General features: G+C 37.2%; 1 protein-coding gene across 1 annotated transcript in view; it reads left to right on the plus strand.

Moving 5' to 3' along the window:
* The window catches only part of LOC122326027 (follistatin-related protein 5-like), a 74,210-nt gene that overhangs the window by 41,315 nt on the left and 12,213 nt on the right, over positions 1-20,682 (plus strand). Inside the window, exons 2-3 of the mRNA XM_043220702.1 lie at positions 782-963; positions 2,540-2,660. Of these exons, the coding sequence (XP_043076637.1) occupies positions 796-963; positions 2,540-2,660 (289 nt within the window). The 5' untranslated portion in view covers positions 782-795. The remainder of the gene's footprint in view (positions 1-781; positions 964-2,539; positions 2,661-20,682) is intronic.

Consider the following 20,682-nt stretch of genomic DNA (forward strand, 5'->3'; position numbering starts at 1 on the left):
GTCAACGGATCTGTGAACGTAATAAGCCTTAGCTGTAAAATAGCATGGCTATAGCGCCCCTGAAAGTTTACAGTATGTATACGGCCGATAAAACAGTGTGCGTTCGAGGTTGTTCAGTTCCTACAGCATCCTGTAGTGGTGAGAAGCTGCCGGCGGTCAGCGTCGGTTACCGTTGACTGCTGTATTCTTCATTAGACGTAGCGAGACTCCTCTCAGCGGGCGGCTCTGATCCGTCATGTAGAGGAGTGTCACCTAATGACTAATTCATACCGCATTTCCTCCTCTCATCAGTCGAGCAGAGCTTTGTATACACTGTCGTCTTCTGCGCTGCCTCCGTGCCGGATACAAGAAACAATCTTCCTCCCACTCGAGGGGTCTTAAAGAGCGCCTCAGCGGGTGGGCTGTGTTTGCATAATTTTATTGCCAGTGAGGAATAAACAGTCACTACCACACTTGATTAATCATGGTTCTCATTTTCCCCCGCCGTCTTTTATAGACATAAGTGCTGCGGAGCCGCACGGGAATTAATGTGACAGTTTAAAACGTGCTTGCTAATCCCTCGCCACCGAAAGAAGCTGTGATACAGCTAAAGTGTCTAAATGAGAATGTTTACCTTTTGTCTTTGGGTGTAAAGCGAGGATTACAGTGAATTAATTGGGACCCCTGCACTGAACGACTGTCCAAAATGCAAATCGCAAACGCGCGGACAGTGCATAAATGCAAATGCGCGAATGCCTTCGGTCGTATGCGGCTAATTAAATTCCTCTGGTGTGCTTCACAGGAGACGCGTGCACCATGGCGGAGTACAACAAGCTGAAGAGCATGCTTCTGGACATGCAGCCCAGGACCTCCACGGACGGCCACGCGAACGCCATGGACCAGAGGAGGATCCTGGTGGACACGATGTTCAAGTATATAGACAGAAACCAGGACGGCCGTCTGAGCAGCGAGGAGCTGGCGGAGGTGAGGGACCGATGGGGTTGCAGTTCAAGAAGATCTGGGGGAATATGAGTGACGGATGGAGCACCTTCAGCTGCTCATTTCGCTCCACTCTGAAGGGGTTTATTTTTCTGGAATGACTGCACATTATCCTGCTTCAAATATTAGGAAATATTTCAGACTCATTATTCACAGAATCATTGCAAACCAATAATATCTCCAATAATCTGCAATATCTAAAGATATTACATCGTTCTTAATAAACTTTTAAAAGTCATTAAGTCTTTACGCTTCAATCAGCTTTCGTCATACTTTGAAGAACTGCAGTTATTTTGAAGTGTTAACTAAAATGCTAGATTATAATATTAGCTCTAGTGTTAATGCCTTGATTTATTCATGATACAGCATCTCGTACCTTATTGCTTAAATTAATAACTGCGTTCTTGTTATTTGATCTTTATTTTCATAGAAATTCTATTAATGCACAGCTTTACCATGAATGCATATATATATGTTTTTGCATTTAAAATACATTTAAACTGTAATACCTTTTCATGTAAATTTGAATAATGTGAATAATGCTTCCTCAGAGATATTTATATCAAGTAAATATTTGATTTTAAAGGGTTTGGCTGCCAAAAATGTTTGGGACACCCTTCATTTCATCACAAACATTAATAGTTAAAACAGCAATAACATTACATTCCCGGAGTCTTCTTAAGCCTGACATATTTTTGTCCAGATTTCCAGAATCAACAGTTACCAGTAACTTGCATAATTATTGGTTTCACACACGGTCTAACAGCTTGAGAGGTGCTTTTCCCCTCAAATTCAGAAGCATAGTTTGCAGATTTATTTATACCACATTTGTGAATATAGTTAAAGCTAAATGACGCACAGAATTATTTTACTGCAACTGTAATAAAAAAATAATAGGTAATCTGATTATGAGCATTTTATAATCTAATATACTTTAATTACAAGTACTTAGTTTTTGGGATGTGATTACACAGTTAAAACAGTATCCGCTAAATGATTAAATACTACTTTGATTGGATTAAATTACTGATTACTCCATGTACTTCAATTACTTTATTTTCAAGTTACTTTCAAGTTTACCTTACTTTTCAAGTTATTAAACCTGAAAAAAGTGAAACTCGTAGTTCTTTCGTTAAATTAATATTGACTAAAAAAATACGTAATTTGTGCACACCCACAATAGCAACAATACCTTTTTTTCGGTTTTGTCAAATTAAAAAACAAAAACAAATAGGCTACGCTTTCGACATTTTCCGTCTCTGTGAATATCTTGCTGAAACGAGTCAATTCAACAAAAATGACATGAGAAAAGTATCTAAAGAAAGTCTTTTTAAGTAAGTCATGGTGAAAACAAATATCCTCACAATCAAAAGAGGGCACGCTGACATGCAAAACACTATTGTACTTAATATTTCTTTTTTAACTAAGCTTATGTAAATTTATCGACATTAGTAACTGTAAGCAAAAAATGTTAATGTAATGCATTGCCAGGAAAACGACATCACTGCTTACTGCCCAGCTCTCCGTGTAACTGAATTGAATTCTTCTTCTTCTTTTACAGATCTCCATAAAGGAGCATTTAGAAAACATCTTATTGGAGTGCACCATGCAAGACCTCCTGCGTTACGACGATTACAACAACGACGGTCACCTGACCCTTCAGGAGCTCTACACGGCCTTCCGTGAGTCCTACAGTACAAATGAGCCTCTCTTACCGTGTGGCAGGTCTGCAGATTTTTTTGTCTGCCAGGCACCATTACGCCTCTCTCTGAAGCGCTTTGCACATTTGCGGCGAAGCGAGCACCTGATCCTTTGGGCCAATGAATGCTAATCATGGCCCGGTGATGAGAGATGAGTGCTTTTGGCTGAAAAAGAGAGATGAGATGGCAAGCCCAGATTATCTCGTATCATCCATCGTCCCACGCCGCATAAAGCAAACGCCCTCGTTTCATTCGTTTCAGGAATTGCCAATGCAGTTCGCAGTCCCAGTTCTCCGAACGAGCAACTATGACTGAAATTATCCATCCATTTCACCAGGAGATCAATCAAAGCATTAGAGGTGTCGTGCGACTCTTACTTTAAGATTCAACTACTGGGGCAAAAAACAGGGCTCCATTAACCGGAGCTAGTCGTTAACCTCGCTAATGGCGGGTTTTAGCGAACTGCTTGTTATCATTATACAGTCCCTTCGCTTTGCGTCCAGCTGGCCGGTGTTGGTTCTCAGGTGAGGAGGTTGAGTGTACGAGTGTCGGGGTAATAAAACATTGCGCTGGTCAAGCCCTTCTCAAGGTTAAGCGTGTTGCCGCAGTGGGATTTTGGACGGTGTCATCTGCGACGAGGGAGGAAGGAGCACTGCTGCAATTGACCGACTCAGGTGTTTCGTACAAACAAACGTCCCCGAGGAGATCCCTCTCCGCGCTCCTCTGTTAGCTCGGCACGTTTCCGTCCGTAGGGAAAGACGCCAGTGTTTCCTATAGTTCTTTGTGCGTAACACAATCATTTTCATGCTTCGTTATGTTGTTCAACCATCTGTGAGCTGGAGAAAAAACATACGCATATTTATGAGCTGTTGATTGTTTTACTAATTTCGTGACAATTCGTATTATAGAATACACGGTATTGCTTTATAATGAACGCATGCTATGAATCATTAGGTAAGCGCTAGTAAACAGTCGGTTATTCTTTATGAAGCGTTGTCCCGACATTAATAGTCGTTAGTAATCAGTTTATTAATACAGCTATAAATGCCTAGTTGTTGTTTGATAAGCATAAGGTTCAGTTTTCATCTTTCTAACAGGATAAACACAACAAAACACGGAAATATTTATTTCAAGGTGCAAAAACAGTAACTGTACAGCTGTACACAATTTTAACTGTATTATTTCTTTTTATGAAATACAGGTTTATTTTTCATTTTTTTATCAAGTGCACAGTTGTACACTTTTTATCTTGAAAGAAGTTGCATATGTTGTGTTTAAGTTTTCTAAATTATACTTTAAGTAGTCCTCATTTTAGATGAGCTTGCAAAAACAGATTTCTGGCAACTACTAAATGTTGTATAACTTTGTAAATTATCTTATAAATCACCGACATCTCAATTACTGTTGTGTAAATAGCATAATAACTTGGAAAGGATAATTGATTGTTAATAAAGCATGAAAGAATAAAATATTCTAGCTGGAATAATGCATTATAAATGATAAATTAACTATTTACTAATTCTTAACTAAAGACTCACAGTTATTACACAGTTATTACAAAGTACCATTATTACAAAGTCTTACCGAATATGCATATTCGCTCGTTTTCCCTCAACAAACTGCGAATTTGCTGCTTATTAATAGTAAGATATTTGTTAAGTTTAGGTATAGTGTAGGATTAAGGAATCTAAATTGTGCAGAATAAATTAATTAATATGCTCTTTATAAGTCATAAACGGCCAATATGCTGATAACATGCATGTAATAATCAACTAGTAGTGAACAGTGTTCCCTGATCTAAAGTGTTACCACCGAATTATTTTGTTTAGATGTCATTATTATGTGAGATTTGCATGCATTGTCTCAGTTCTCTGCTGAAAATAGATCTTAAAGGGATAGTTCAAGCACTTTAGTATAGGGACTAGTTCTCACTATTAAGTTGCGTATTAGCGTGCCTATTATTAACATCTATATACTCTGAAACAATACAAGGTTAAATACAACCCAGCTCTGCATAAAATGTGTTTTTGGGTTGATTTGACCTAGTGGTTGGATTAAAAACTCAGAAAGTTGTGTAAAAACAACCCATTTGCTAGGTTCGTCCATATTTCACCCAGCCCTGGGTTTGATTTAGTTTTGGTTACCAGCATCCTTCAAAATATCTTCTTTTGTGTTAAACTGAAGAAACTGAATTTTTCTCCTGAAATCATCGTAAAATTGCTTTCAGGAATGCGTGTAATACTGCCGTACAATTTGGACCAAAGCAGGTTTTAAACTACTCGGTGTAACTGAATGTTGCTGGTTAGCAGTGTGAGCTTCTGGAGAGGTCACGGAAAGTCATGGGAATTCATCTGTAATAAAGTGTGGGAATCTTATGTCTGGGTCACTCACTGTTAAATTTGCACTGCACATTTTTATTCAGGCGAGGCTTATAAGAGCAGATCATGCGGCAAATAAATATGAGTAAAGCCCATATAACATTAATCTGAAAAGACTGCGGCTTGAATTAATCTGACAGTGCTGGATTTGAGTGCTTTCACCAAAAATAAAACGTAAGCCTAATGATAAACCTCAGTTTCTGGGACAAAATTATGACAACAGCAGAAAAAGTGTTGTTATTGATCTTAGGGTTAGTGAACAAACTCCTAAAACTAACACTGCTAAACTATAAAAGTCAGACACACGTTTAATTACACTGTTAACTACGACCTTTGCCGAAATAAACTCCTAATTTAATAGTTACTAAAGTAGTTGACAAGTTTAGGTACCGTGTGGATTAAGGGATCAGAAATATGTTCGTGCAGAATAATATGTGCTTTATATGTACTAAGAAACAACCAATATGCCAGTAAAATGCATGCTAGTCAATGCTAGTTGGTTCTTAAAAAAAAAGATCAACTGTTAAAAGGCCAAATTTCAATCCGAAAAAGTATGATTTTTAACAAAATGGCTGTTTGTTTCATTTTGTTTCATTGGATAAGTATCTGCCTGTATTTCTCAGCACCATTAATCCTGACCAAATCTCCAACTCCATTATCAGAAACGCTGCCCCAAACGTTCAAGGAACATGCTGCACTGTTTCCTGCAGACACTCGTTATCGTACCGCTATCCAGCCCTTCGACAAACAAACTGCCTTCTGCTTTAGACAAATATTTTACATTTTGACTCCTCAGTCCAGAGCACCTGCTGCCATTTTTCTGCACCCCAGTTCCTATGTTTTGTTCATACCTGAGTCGCTTGGCCTTGTTCCCACGTCGGAGGTATGGCTTTTTGGCTGCAACTCTTCCATGAAGACCACTTCTGGACAGTTTCTGCCAGTTCTAAGCTGATGGCACTGCTGGACATCTTCCGATTTCGAAGGGTAATAAGCTTGACGTGTCTTTCATCTGCTGCACTAAGTTTCCTTGGCCGACCACATGCGTCTACGATCTTCAGCGTTTCCCGTTTCTTTGTGCTTCTTCAAAAGAGTCTGATTTGAAATCTCTGTCTGGGAGAGACCTTGTTGATGCAGTATAACTACCTTGTGTCTTGTTGCCGTGCTCAATCTTTTCCGTGACATGAACCCGTCTTTCACGACCTCATCTTGGTAGCAGAGATCGGCTGTTTCTGTTTCAGTTCATGACTGGCTTTCAACCTACGTGTGACATTGACGATCATTAGCACTTGTTTGGTATAATTGGTTGATCACACCCCTGACTCTAATCCAACAAAATCCCAGACTTTGTGCAAGAATTGATGCTAGTTTGAAGACAAAAGGTAGTAACGCCAAATATTGATTTGATTTTTCTTTTGTTCGCTCACTTTGCATTTTGTAAACTGACAAAGATAAACAATGGTTATTTATATTTCTGAAAGCATTCTTCGTTTACAGCATTTTTTCACACCTGCACAGTAACATGTTAATAAGCAAGTAGTTAAGCGATCCTAAAATGAAGTGTTTCCTAAACTTTACATGCGTGCAACTATATTAATCAACACTTCCAAATAAGTTTCTTTTAGAGAGTGCACTTCTTGAAACATTTTGTCATGCTAAACAGTACTCCTAAGCTGCCTTTTATTTCATTTTTATCAAATCTGAAAGTACAGGCTGTTCTTTTAAGATGTGAAATACACCACGAGTGAACATTTAATAAGACTAAGCACACTTCTTCTTCACAAGGGCAGGAGGGGGACGTGAGAAAGAGTGAGACGATTTAACTGCGACAAGGAGCATCAGTCTGTTTTCACGGCTGCCGTTAGAGCTGGAATTATAAAGTCGTTTAGCTGCGCTGTCAGTGGCCGTCCGCATTAATCCACAGTCTGCATGGGAACCAGAAAGTGAGACACCAAACCTTCCTTCACTAGTGACTGCCATGTGCTGAGACAGGACAAATATAAGAGCCTCCAAAACATAATCAGCGCTACCTGCTGTATCTAACCAGCCGAAGCCTGACCGGCTGAGATCGACGATCGATGATCTCCGACAAAGACACTCGCTGCCAAAGAGGCAGAGATAAAGAGCAGCTGGGTGCGGGAACGAGTGAGCGGGTGTAATTGCTTGAGAAAGAGGTCCCGCTGAGAGCAGGGCTCCTGTGCCTGAGAGCGGCGCTCAAGGTCTGTCCCGTCTGACCGATTCTGGCGGGTCAGGAGAGGGTTTTGCATATCAGAGGGGTCTAAATTACTGAATCGGACGAGGAGTTAATTAAACATGTCTAACGGAGACGCCAGCTCTGCTGTCAGCGCCTCACTTACTCACTGAACTGAATCTCGCAAGTGACTCATTTGAATTGAAGCAGACGCTCCAGATGCGACACAAAATCTGGATTCGTGAGATTGGATGTTAGGATTAGCTTTACTATTAAGTGTTCTTATAATGTCCATTAATATACGCTACTATGATATTGTGGCAATTTTTTTGGTGCATACATAGCTTTTTTTGTGAATATTTTGCTGCATGGTGCATTCTGAGATTGATTTCTTGTAGGAGATGCTGCTTATATGAGCTCCAATAGAAGACGGAATTATGCTTTTGCTTACTTTCAAATTAAGAATGGGTCTATGAAGCCTTGAAATCCTTTCAAGATAACCTTTGCGAAAAAGCACTGTATCATATTTTATTGCGTCGCTTTAGCATAATATAGTTTATGAAATATACTTAAATGTGAACTAAACCAATTGTACGTTATTTAAAATTACATGCAAATGTATAACAGTTTAAATTTATATCAAATTCACTGTAAGTTGGGCCTTGTTGTATGTAATTTTATAATCACTTTTATAAGTTTTTAAAATATTCTAAATCTACAAGCATTTAAGGTAAAATAAAAGGTACTTTAATGTCATTTGTGATGATGTAATACATTTTTGAAATATAACGACGTTAAATGTATAATATAAAACAATGCACTAGTTATTATTATTATTGCACAAATGATGTTCTTTACTCAGCTTTAGTATGTTAGCTAACACATCAAACTAAGTGTACTTAGACAAATTTAGAGCAAAATGTTTCATTTGTGGACTTAGTAATAATGTCAAACATGATAATTGAAAAACACTCTCCTATTATTTCATGAATATTTAATTATTTGCTAGTACAGTGCTACAAGTGCGCTTTAAATACAGTTAAGCAGACTTCTTTTTCACCAGGGACTGTAAATTGTTTATGTTCGTGAATAAAGCTTGATGATTTTATTACACTCCAGATGCTTGAAACACCGACTGGGTTTGAGGCGCACATTAGTCGTGCGTTTCGCTGCTTTAGGACGTATTCGCAGAATAAAGCACGTTTGTATTCGCTCTGGCACGCGCGTGAAGTCCGTGTTCTTTGAAGTTGTTGTTTTCCCACATCAGCTTTTGTGACTAATTGCACCTGGATGGTTTCCGTGGTAACCAAGGAAGCCAGTGGTGCATGAGTTACCGCGTGTCTCGAAACGGCTTTAAGTTTTAATGCCCTTTTCTCCTCGTAACAGATGGACACAAGCCACTGCTGTCATTACTGATGCTGTCTTGTCCTGTCCTGCATCCGTTGTGGCCTGATGTGAAGAGCCAGCTGTCATCCAGAATAAAATCAGCCATGTGTCCTGTAACGTGTGCCACAATGTGAATCATCCAGAAGAGTCTGAGCCATCGCCATCTCCGTAAAGATCTCATTTGTGCGAAGGAGGAGGAGGTGTAAATGTGTGTCTGGGAATTCTCCCAATCCTTAACGGGTTTCAGAGGCTGGCAAGAGGTTTGATAAATGTGCATTTTTGCAGCCTCTTTGGATATCAGCGGGCTCGATTCATTCTTGAACGATTCCTTAAATCATATCTCTTGTTGAGGAGAGGTGCGCTGCTTTATTAAGCGATCAGATGCACATTGGCGTGTCCGTGTCCACATGCTTGCAGCAGATGAAATGAATGGAAAAAGAATAGCTGACTCAAATATCGAGTGCTGTCATCGCTTATTTCAAACCTGTATGAGCAGACAGGTTTACATTCAGGTCTTTTCCTGCTCCAAAAGCAGCCAGAAAATAGCTCGAACGACCCAAGCCGTCTGAAGTCACACAAAAAAAATAGTTTAAAGCGTTCACGAGAAGCAGAAACAAAATATTCTTGATGTTCATCCATATGAAATGATTGATCGACAATAAAACCGTTATGTCATCTGTCCTTCTAAAACGCCCCGATTTGAAATTAAGACAAACCTTAAAAAACATAATATAAAGGTCACATGGTAACACTTGTCCTAACTATTAATTACGACTTTCCCTCAATACATTCCTAATTTGCTGCTTATTAATAGTTAGTAAAGTAGTTGTTAAGTTTAGGTATCGGGTATGATTAGGGATGCAGAATAAGGCATTAATATTTGCTTAATTAATATTAATAAATGGCTAATATTCCAGTAATATGCATGCTAAGTTAAGAAACCCTAAATAAAGGGTTCCCATTTAGGCTTTATTTTAAGGTCTAATTCTCAGTATTAACTGCTATCGACTTTTGTCTCAGTAGACGTCTGTTTTGCTGCTTGTTAATAGTAAGAGATTAAGGGATCTAGAATACGGTCGTACAGAAGGCATTAATATGTAAGTTTTAATAAACTGGCTATATACTAGTAACATGCATGCTAATAAACAACTAGTTAATCTCAAGAAGTAATCCTTAAAAAAAAGTGTTGGCAATATAAGCATCTGGAATTGGATTTCATGATCACGAGCTGTGATGGTTGTAGTAGACGGGCTTTGTCCCTAAGTGGTTTATCGCCGTTTATGCATTGGTGAGTGAAGACTAAAGCCTCAGTTTCATACTGCTCCTGTCAGCGGCGTGAAGAACATCTGTTCTCTATACTGTGATTATTTTACTGTGAGAAAGCGTTCAGAGATGGTTTTCTTTATAATCGCTGAAGCAGCTCAAATCTAGGAGTGACTTGATTTCTGCATTTTTAAATCAGTGATACCGTTTACGCCGATCAGTAAGTCGCTCAGTGTGCTAGTTCTGAAAGTTATCAGTGCGTTAGTTATGATAACTAACTATACGCTAAGTGGTAAAAGGGTTATTTAAAGGGTTGGTAATTAATAAAAAGTAAGGTAGAGTTCCAATCTCACTCCCAAACATTGGTGGGGAAAGTTACTTTTAAAAAAGGATTGCATCACAATATTGTGTTTCTTCATTAAAAAGTAACTAATGGCGTTACTTAGTTACTCTCTATGGAAAGTAACGCATGTTATTTTTGCATTGCTTGTTCTCACCTGAGCTGGGCTTGCTTATGTATTTTTTAATAGCAAAAACCCCCAACTGTTGTATTTTCGTCACGATTCTGTCCGCCGGGAAGTGATGGTTTGATGAGATCAGTGTTGGTTGGTGACAGGCTGCTGAAGCCCTCACATCATCTGAGACAATCCTTTTGATTAAAGATTACAAGGGCACATGAATTAATATAAATAATTGAATAACCAATTAAAATTAATTAATAAAAATAACGGCAATGCGAATCAGCATTCTGCCTTCATGGAGACTTTTATGTCATTATACGTACGCTATAGGACTGAGTAATATAACCAGTATATCAATGCAGTTTTTCCCTACATCATACATTATCTATATTGTACACTTAATTTCTTTATTCAAAAGTTTGCTTGGCTGGCTGGCTTCTGTGTTTTGTGACGATATAAATGTATCATAAAAATGTCTAATAAATAATTGAGCAAAACTGATATTTTCAAATGTAATCAACAATGTTCAACACGATGCTTGCTTTACTGTCAAATAAAACGCTGCGCAATTGAACTGCGCGAATTCAAATGGATGGAAAATATGTCTGTCGTATAAAATCCCTCAAAATAATATTAATATTAATTAGCTTAATATGATATTAGTGAGCCCATAACCTCCTTTCTGAAAGCCACCCAGAGCACTCTAGCATAATGGCCGTGAGTTGAGCGCCGGGAACCATCAGAATTTCCCAAATTCTGCCATGTTCGTGATCTTTATTATTTTACATGTGAGCTTTGGCAGCTCAGAAGAGCGTTTAGCGGAAGGAAATGCACTTTCTCAGACGTTTTGCATCTGCACACGAACAAGTGCTGCTGCAGCATTCTGATGGCGGCGGAGCGGCTCCCGGCTGTTAGCTGCTCAGCATGTGGGCTTCTTTTATCTCAGCCTCCGACTTGGACCGCATGAAGGAAATAATTCATTACCGTAGCTGCATTGATTTATTCCTTCTGCAGGCCTCAGCTAGAGTCTGACTTCAAACAAGTGCTCGAGGCGATGGACTGTTCAGCTCTTCCTAGCGCTGCCTCCTTCACACACACAGACACACACTGGCAGCAGAAAGACGCTGTAATCTGCTGAAAGGCTTCTTGTCACGGAGGCAGAAAATGCTCATGATACAGCAGTTCAGGCTCTGATGGCGGCTTTGTTTACAACCGCCTCTTTCTTAGCTGTAAATTTTCCAATTACTTCATCTGTAGCACTGTATATAAAGTATGAAGTAACAAAGCAAACTATTAGTTTATATATTAGTTTAAAATCTGCAGCCTCTGCATTGTTAGTACGCTAATGTACCGCTGTTTTCACGAGCAAGTTGTAATTTTCAAAACTCAGAAATAATATGACAAAAGATCATCTAAAATGAACTTTTCGGTATGTTTTCAATTGCTTTAGTCCAAAACTGAATCACAAAATATCCTTTTTGCAGCACAAAAAGTATTTAATATATAACATATAAACATTTATTCATAGTAAGCTTTCCTTTGCCTCTCTTTTAGTCGTTTGATAGGATGTAAAGTGTTACGTAAGTAAGGAAGTGTAAGTGTAGGTTATATTGGTACAGTACAACATCTTTAATTCAGCAACATGGCTGATTTGAAATGTGCTGTAATGTCTTAATAATGTAATAACAAATCAAATCAATCAATCAATAAATAGATTTAAAAAAGTAATTATTTTATACTTTTGACTGTGTAAGAATCATAAAAGTGTGATGTTACTATGACCAGCATCTGTGCATCATAGTTTGTCTTCATTGTCAGTCTAAAAGCATCAGACACTTGTAGATGTTGCTGTGGCAACTGAGTGATGCTGATGTCACACATGCACAGGTTGAAGCTGCCTTTAGGCAGAAATGATCACTGAATCCTTGCATGGAAATGGCGTAAGTAAATCAGCAATCAGTCCAGCTTGATTGCACGTGAAGAGAAAATCGTGAAGCACTTTGCCCAACTGATTATTTTATAATATAGCCGTTTTGAGCAATGATTATCAGATGATTAATGGTTCAGTGTTCAGACTTACAGTGTGGGTTTGAAGTGTTGCTTTAATTGGGCCACTGGCAGTTCAGGAAAAATCACATTCATTTTCTCCAGAGAAACAGATTTTTAGCTATAATGTATCAAAGTTTCAAGAGAGAGCTACAATGAGCTCTAATTACCAATGACAAATCATTTACTGGCCCTCACCGTGTTTTCAATGTACGTACATGTTTTGTGATAAAGTACTAATCTGACAAGCACGCGGTAGGTTTAGGGTCAGCTTATCTAATAATCCTAATATTTTTTTTTAAATATTGGAATCAGTCTGGAATGGTAAAAATATTTTACAATACTGTTCCTGACTATTCTTGTTTCATGTATTCTTGTAATTTCTGTGACATCTATCTGTAAGAAATCCAGTCTACGCAAAATGTAGACCTATTCCCAATTTTTTATACAAAAAAATTAAGGGGGGAAATGGAATTTATACATTTGCAAAACTATGTGACTATTAATTGCGTTTCTGATACTTTTTTCGGTCTGACTTAGCACTGAGTATGATCCTATATTTTTAGTGATATTTTAATCATGACCGATGCTAGGTGTTTACAGTATTTTCTCAGTTAATCTCTTCCCTAGCTTGTTTTACATGTGGTGTACCTCAGGGCTCAATTCTGGTGCCGTTATCGTTCTCAATGTATGTTACTTATTGGTTCACTACGTATTGGTTTTTAAACTTTAATACCATAGATTAAGTAGATTTACCCCAGTAATGGCATCAAAACTTACAAGAACAGTCCTCGGTCTCAAATTTAGTTGTGTGGCTTTCGTTGTTTTACTGTAGCATGCATCTGAATTTACCAATCTTTTTTCAACTATACATATATTAGTTCCCGGTTGTAGGCTAACAATTCTGCTAATTTACAGTTTATTACAGTTTATTACAATTTACAATTTACAGTCCTATTCAGTCCCATATATACCCATTCATTCCAAAGGTTTCCAACTTTCAAAATCCTGTAATTTTGCAACCTTAATCAAACAGAATAAGTTAAGTACCGTCTAGGCAGTCAGATTTGAGAGGAGATCTTATATGCTGGACAGAATCATTGTTTAAAGCCTGAAAATGAAATAATATGAACATGTTTTGTTTGATTTTTGTTGATTATTATAATTAAAACATCAGGCTTTTGTGGCTCATATCATATGGTATAATGAGAATACGGAGGAGAAACAATTTAACTTTCCCTAACCTGTTATTTGGTGCAGATGTTCATATTTATACCGCAAAAAAATGAATATACTTACATTTACATTTAATTGTTTGGCAAATGATTTAATCCAAAGCAACTTCTCCAGTATTTAAATGCTTCAGTTGATGCAATGTAATGCAATAAAACAATGAGAGATGAACTAATACATGAAGGTGGATGTTTAGTGTATTAAAGGATTTATTTTATTTGATTTTTATTTTGGTGGTGTGATGTCAGTCAGTAAATTTTGTGGAAGCACGCGTGGCAAGAGTGATATGTCTGTGATACGTCAAGTTTGTGTGAAAGATCTTCATATGCTGTATGTCTTGAGGTTAACATGTATCACCTAATGTATCCTGCTGACATATAATTAGGTAAAAACCCCAAGCCGCTCATTATCCCATTATAGCTGTGAATCTGAATACAAACTGCCAACGAGTCTATAATAGCTTGTCAGCACTTCTGATTGTGTTTGACATGAGTGCACCGAGACGTCAACATCACTTTCATTGCCGTCATATTACCTAAAAAATCTCTCGAGTCCGGGTCCGCATTTGTTTTGACTCAAATCATATTTTCTCAATATAAAATCAGTTAGCTTTAGATTTCATCATCGTTCATTTTACTTCATAATTGCGCTGCAGTGTCTTGGGACGCTGCAAGTTTCATGTGTGTACGGGCTCATTCTGTGGTCATGTGAATAAAAATGTGGCATCTTGTTGGCGCTATAACAGATAAAACATTGAAATGGCTTTTGGCAACCATTGGTCCAAATCACTTGAAAATTGGCACGCAGTTTAGTTCTCTATGAGGACATTCACGGATCTTGAAAATCATGGCTCTCATGTGCGAGATGCTGCAACTACACGAGTGTAACTGTTATAAACGTCCATCTAGCGCTTGATTATATAAAAATGTGTTGATTATATATTCTGTGTGAATGGCCCCCAACATTTCTTACATTTCTGAAGGTTAAAACATTGTATTTCCATGGAAAATTACCAGAGAAAAAACATCACCGATTTAGACTTGCTAAATAAAACACACAATATATTTTAATAAATGTGCTTAAATGTGGTTAGTTCTTCTCTCAAATCCATGCTCTAATTAACTGTTACATACAACAAATGAACATAACACGCTTCTTTATTATCTTTATTATTTTGCTGCATTTATGTAAGCCATTTTATGGTTAGAGCAAGGGACAACTTCCAGTAATATAAAGTGATCGTGCTTCCTAAGGTCTGAGACCACCAGTGAAAATGATTGGATTTCTTTTTATTTCTGCAAATATATCAGCATCTGTGCTCAAACATCTTTTAGGATTTATATATATATATAGTACATCAGTGCAGCGTAGACCTACTCTATAAATTAAAAAAAGCATTCAGTGTTGTTCATTTCTGCTAATTGTCTGCTACCCTTCTTCATTTATGCTTTATGCAGTGAATCTGGGCCTTTATCGATTAATACAGCGTGTTTGCTCTAGAAGCAACAAAAAGCAATCTCCTCCATTTCAGTGTATCCAGCTTTGTTATTACAGCCGGGTCCAGCACTAAGCCGAGCGGAAGACGGGATTTCTGCGTCATATTGCAACAAAATGGTTTGTAGGCCTCATATTTGATCAGAGTAGAGAAAACTCCTAAAGCAAGGTTAGATTGACCTTTTTTCACGATATTGCGTTTTCCGGGAACTGATTTACCGTGGACAACACGTCGTTGGTTTTATGTCGGATTGCTGGAGAAGGTGGAGAACCGCTGTCGAACGAGAACCTCTGATCGAATGTGTCCGTTTCACCAGAACAATCTGCTTCGTCTAAATACTGTAGGTCAGAAAAGAAATCCCTTAGCCATCACATTAGTATGTTCATAAGCGCTGACCATCTGTACGAGTCACCTGACCGCTGTTGTGCCGTCGTGAGCGAAGACACCTGTCGTCTGAGTCTGACACGACATGATGCCTGCTGTTCCCTGTGTGTGTGTGTGTGTGTGTGTGTGTGTGTGTGTGTTTCAGTTGAGAAGAACTACTGGAAAATACACAGTGAAACTCGCAGATCTTCACAAACAAACCACCAAATTAAATGTGTGCTAAATCGTGATAGAAGTACATCACTGTCGTATTCCAAAATATACTTCTCAAAGTTTTATTATATTTGTTATGTATATCAAATAACGCTTATAAGCATCGTAACTGGACGATATATGAAACAAGAAATGTTTTGTTGTAAAATGTGCATTTTAAAAAAAACGATTTGTGAGTTTTGTTAATGCATTTCCTTGGAAACCATTTTTGATGAGGTGCTTGTATTCAATAAATCATTCATTTGAATTCAGGGGAAAATAAATTTAATTTTATGGAGCCCTAAATTAAAAGGAACCTTACTCTGTGGAGTTTAATTTTGAACAATATCTGACACACACGAACAAAGTCCCATTACCATCCCTTTTAATGCTAAATGAATATTGTCATAAATAGTCATTTTGTGTGATTCGGGAAAACATATTGTGACAGCATTTTTAGCCTATAATCAAGTACTATAAATCAAGTACTTTTTTCTGTACTTAATTTGTTGAGTGAAAAGACAGTCCTCAAAAAAGTTAGGAGCTGAATTGTTAATATCATTTTTTAAAATGTTTTTTTATATAAAAAATACTAAATTAAACAGGATGGCAGAAGTGCTAGAATAACACACAGCGAGATAATCGAGGACTTCATTATAAACTCTACTGTAGGTTTGCTTATATTTGAGCACTGAACATTTTTATTTTGTTGGTAATGAAATGTTTTATTACACCCCCAGCGGTTTATTACAGTAGGAAATGAACAAATCAGTTCTCGGTCTTTCAGCGCCGGTCCGTTTAAGCAGTTTGTGCCGGTAAACATCATTTCTGCTTAGTGTCCGACCAAGAGTGTTTACAATACAATAATCAATGATAATTTGCCAGGAGTCTGCTTTCATTTGTTTGAAAAGATAATGGAATATGGAGACCGTAATTGGCCTCTTATCGGAAGCTCAGGAAGTATGAGCCGAAGTTCAAGTCAAGCCAAATGTATTTGTATAGAGCTTCTCATAATGCAAATGGTGTTAAATTTTGTCAATTTTGTTTAAAGGAAGAATAAGCCATGCTCAACTACTACACAGAAAGTATCAATGATATGTTTTTAGAAATGAAAAGTAGCTGAAAAAGAGTCTGATGTGAGTTTAGAGTTTTTCACATTTAATTAACAGTCATGTCAGGCGATGATGTTGAGAAATATCATCATAAATTGATTGTTCTGGTTATGGACTTTAAGCTGAAGTCTTGGTGTTCAGTTGGTATTTAGTTCTGGTTCTTGTTTTTTTTTTTCCTTGGACTTACAGCATCTTGTTTGTTTTTTATTTCTCTGTAACACTTTATTACAGCATACAGTAATGAAGTACTTTTGAATCAACTATCGGTGGATATAGTTTGTTTACAGTATATAAATTGTGCATTATTACTACATTAATAGGTTATGCACAATTAGTGAATTTCACTCTATTTTGAGGTCCGACTCTCACTGTTAACTACCATTTTTGCTTCAATAAGCTCCTAAGTTGCTGCTTATTAATAGTTAGTAAGGCAGTTGTTTAGTTTGGTATGGGGTAGGATTAAGGATACAGTATGATCATACACAATACAGTATGTGCTTTATAAGCACTAATAAACAGCCAATAGACATGCTAATAAGAAAACGTTGGGAATTGGTCCCTATACTAAAATTTTACTGTCAATCTAAAGTTAAGTAAGATATATTAAGTTTATGTGCAAACTGATCATTTATTATTTAATGTGTTTGTGGTAACACTTTAGAATAGGCACTTTTCCTTAATAAATTCTTAATCTGCTAGTAGTAAGTTTAGGTATTGTGTAGGATTATTGATGTAGAATAAGGTCATGTCGAATAAGGCAATAATATATGCTTAGTAAGCACTGATAAATGGCTAATATTCTAGTAGTGTGCATGATAATAAGTGTAACCGTAAAAGAAAGTGTTACCGTATTGTTTAATATTTTAAGTACTCTCATTATTGATGCAGTTAATGTCTAATAAAGGTACAGGAGGTTAAAGTCTTTAATGGCCTAATTCAAAGTGACAACTCTTAAATCATTAGCAAGTCCATTACTACTGTTTCTGTTAATAAGGAACGAGTTTTTACCAATGTTTCTTTTCTGATTATTATTAACAAATTTAACCCCTCGTTGCTCGTTTGCCCACTGATTTGACTGCATTGTACAGAGCAGCCGTTTAAAGATGCTGTGAGAGCATGCCATTAGTCTGAGCATGGACATTTTTTTTTTCATTTACAGGTTAGAATTTGGTAAGTGTTCCAAACCTGTCCTGGTTGAGTAAACAGCCGTCGGCAGGTAATTAATCACAGCGCGTGCCCTTCACGTCCCGCTGCGGTCTACAGGGAGCAGGTGACACGCGGTGCTAAGCAGCGCTCTCTCATCTCAAAGAAGCGTTTGTTCTAGAGCGCCTTAATGCATTGGATGGCAGCTTTTGAAGTTTATGCGGTTTTAAATTGTCGATGAACAGCATGAAGGTTATGAAAGAGTTGGTTTATGTTGATGCGCCATTCGGTTGGGTTTTCATTGGTGTTCGGTGTTTTGTTTGTGTGCGGTAGAAGATCAGCAGAACATCCGACGGTAATTAATCTTGATTCAGCGGGAACTGGTTCTTCCCAAGTTACGCGCTTTTTGACAAATGGGTTTTCACAAACTTTCCGGTCCTTTGTGATTAACGATTTTTAATAATTTGATTTGCTAATGGATATTTTAAGGCTTTCGCACCACGCTTAACCACAGGTTATCACCGTTTGAGAGGAAATGCCAAACTGGAAAAATGCGTTTTTGAGCGTGTTAGTCGTACCTTTTTAGCGTGACATGAGTTTATGAATACACGGGATGGAGATCTCTATTGTAGTCCATCAGAGCCTTTGCAAAGAGTTTGATTGACAGGTGATCTGGCCAATCATATTTTGTCTCACACACAAATCAGAGTAGATTCCCTTGAAAAAATTGTGTGCATTAACAGTGTATTGACATTCTGATGTTCAAGGTTTTTTCTGGAATTTCTTACAAGTTTTACAAGTTAGTTCAATCGACTTAAAAAATTTAAGTTGACCAAACATTGATTTAAAAGTTTATTCAAAATTGCAAGTTGTTATACAAAGACAGACAAAAGAGTGGCAGGCAGCATTTTCTGGGGAGTGTTGTTCATTTATTTGTTATGGACAATAATTTAACTCCAAACGATGCTCAAACACATTGTGTATTTGAAACTGAACTGAATTAAAGGAAATTATTAACCTAAAAACAATTAATCTCAAATCTCTTGAAGTTAAACATTGGTTTGTAATAGATCAACCTCGCATCACTGCAAGATGCACACAGCTACTGCCATTACAATAAAGCGGCGTTTTTGGTCCATTCTCGACGTAAACACAGACCCTACTCTTCAATGCATTTGTAGCCCTGCAAATCTCAGACATAACAGAAACCCTTTTAAATCCCATCATAACTGATTCTGTTTCCACAACTTTTCCAGGACAACAACAGTTTAAAAATATGTGATATTTCCAGGTTTTCAATGACTGTAGGATCCCTGTTGTGCCGTCCCATCACTCTCCAGTCTGTTTCTCTGAGCCAAGAAATACTGAAACTGATTGTTGCAGCAGGATGAGGAGCACCATCGTTTCTGTATAGGTCTTCACCTGCTGCACTCGTATATGACAGCACTTTACATTACTGAGACGAGACGAGATTGGAAAACAAGAATGAGAAGTTATAAAGCATTCGGAGGCATATATATGCAGTCTCCAAGAACACCTTTTCTGATGTCAAATCTTTTTTTTTTTTTCATAAGATGGAAATTAATTGGCTCAGACTGAGGTTGGCCCTTCAGGGCAGGATGGTAGAACAAATGTCAACATTTCTTAAATGCAGAGCGCGGTGGAGTCATCAGGACCCTGCAGACCCGTGCAAACCTGTGCATTACGAAAGCCAATCTAATCAAAAGTGTGATGTTCTCCTCCTTCCATCTCAGAGCCTTTCTTGAGCCGAGACAATAACCACATCGTCAAGAGGGTTTCTTGTTGATGATCATTTTGGCACTCATGATCTCATGTGATTTCCAATATATTTACTCTAAAACTCTCTCTCTCTCTCTCTCTCTCTCTCTCTCTCTCTCTCTATATATATATATATATATATATATATATATATATATATATATATATATATTTATAAACAGAGAGAGAGAGAGAGAATTATTATATATTAAATTTCTTTTACACAAATAATTTTAAATGTATTCCAGAATATACAAACAATATTTGCTAAAAAAACAGTATTTTTAGACATTTTAAAATATAAATAAAGATGCTTTATTTTTATAAACGTATAACAAATCTGATTAAATTCAGCTATTTTGCAATGCTCCAAGATATTAATAGTAAATCATTATAAAACTTGTTTTGCATTTAACCTATAGGCTACTGTAAGATCTGAAAAGTATTCTCACCTGAAACTTTAACTTAAACTTTTAAATTTTTAAGGTATATGAAGTTTATGATAGTTTTTTATTACAAAAACATTTTTCGTTGAGCTTACTTATTTACACCATATATTTAGCATATCGATATACAGAATAAGTATATACTGTATGAACAGTTTAGCATCATTACGCAAAAATATTTAACTGCTCGGTGCTACAACTAACCTATCACAGTGAAGTACATCATGTAGTGAAATGTTTCAAATGTATAGAAGGTGTGTGTGTGTGTTTGTGTCTGTGCAGATACCTCAGCATGCTCTTTTTCCTTCAGGGGCATGAACGTATGTTTTGATCTGCTCATCTTGCTATATAAAGAAATAAGAGCAGTTTGGTGCGAAAGAAGTTGTTTTGTTGTGCTCGTGTTAGCAGCCCTGCAGTTACGCTGTTTGCACTCTTAAGAGTGTTTGCAGCCAGCAGGTGTTGTGCTGTATGGGGTGTTGCTGTTTAATCTTATTTTAG

This window comes from Puntigrus tetrazona, chromosome 21 (assembly GCF_018831695.1).
Source record: "Puntigrus tetrazona isolate hp1 chromosome 21, ASM1883169v1, whole genome shotgun sequence".
Lineage (NCBI taxonomy): Eukaryota > Metazoa > Chordata > Actinopteri > Cypriniformes > Cyprinidae > Puntigrus > Puntigrus tetrazona.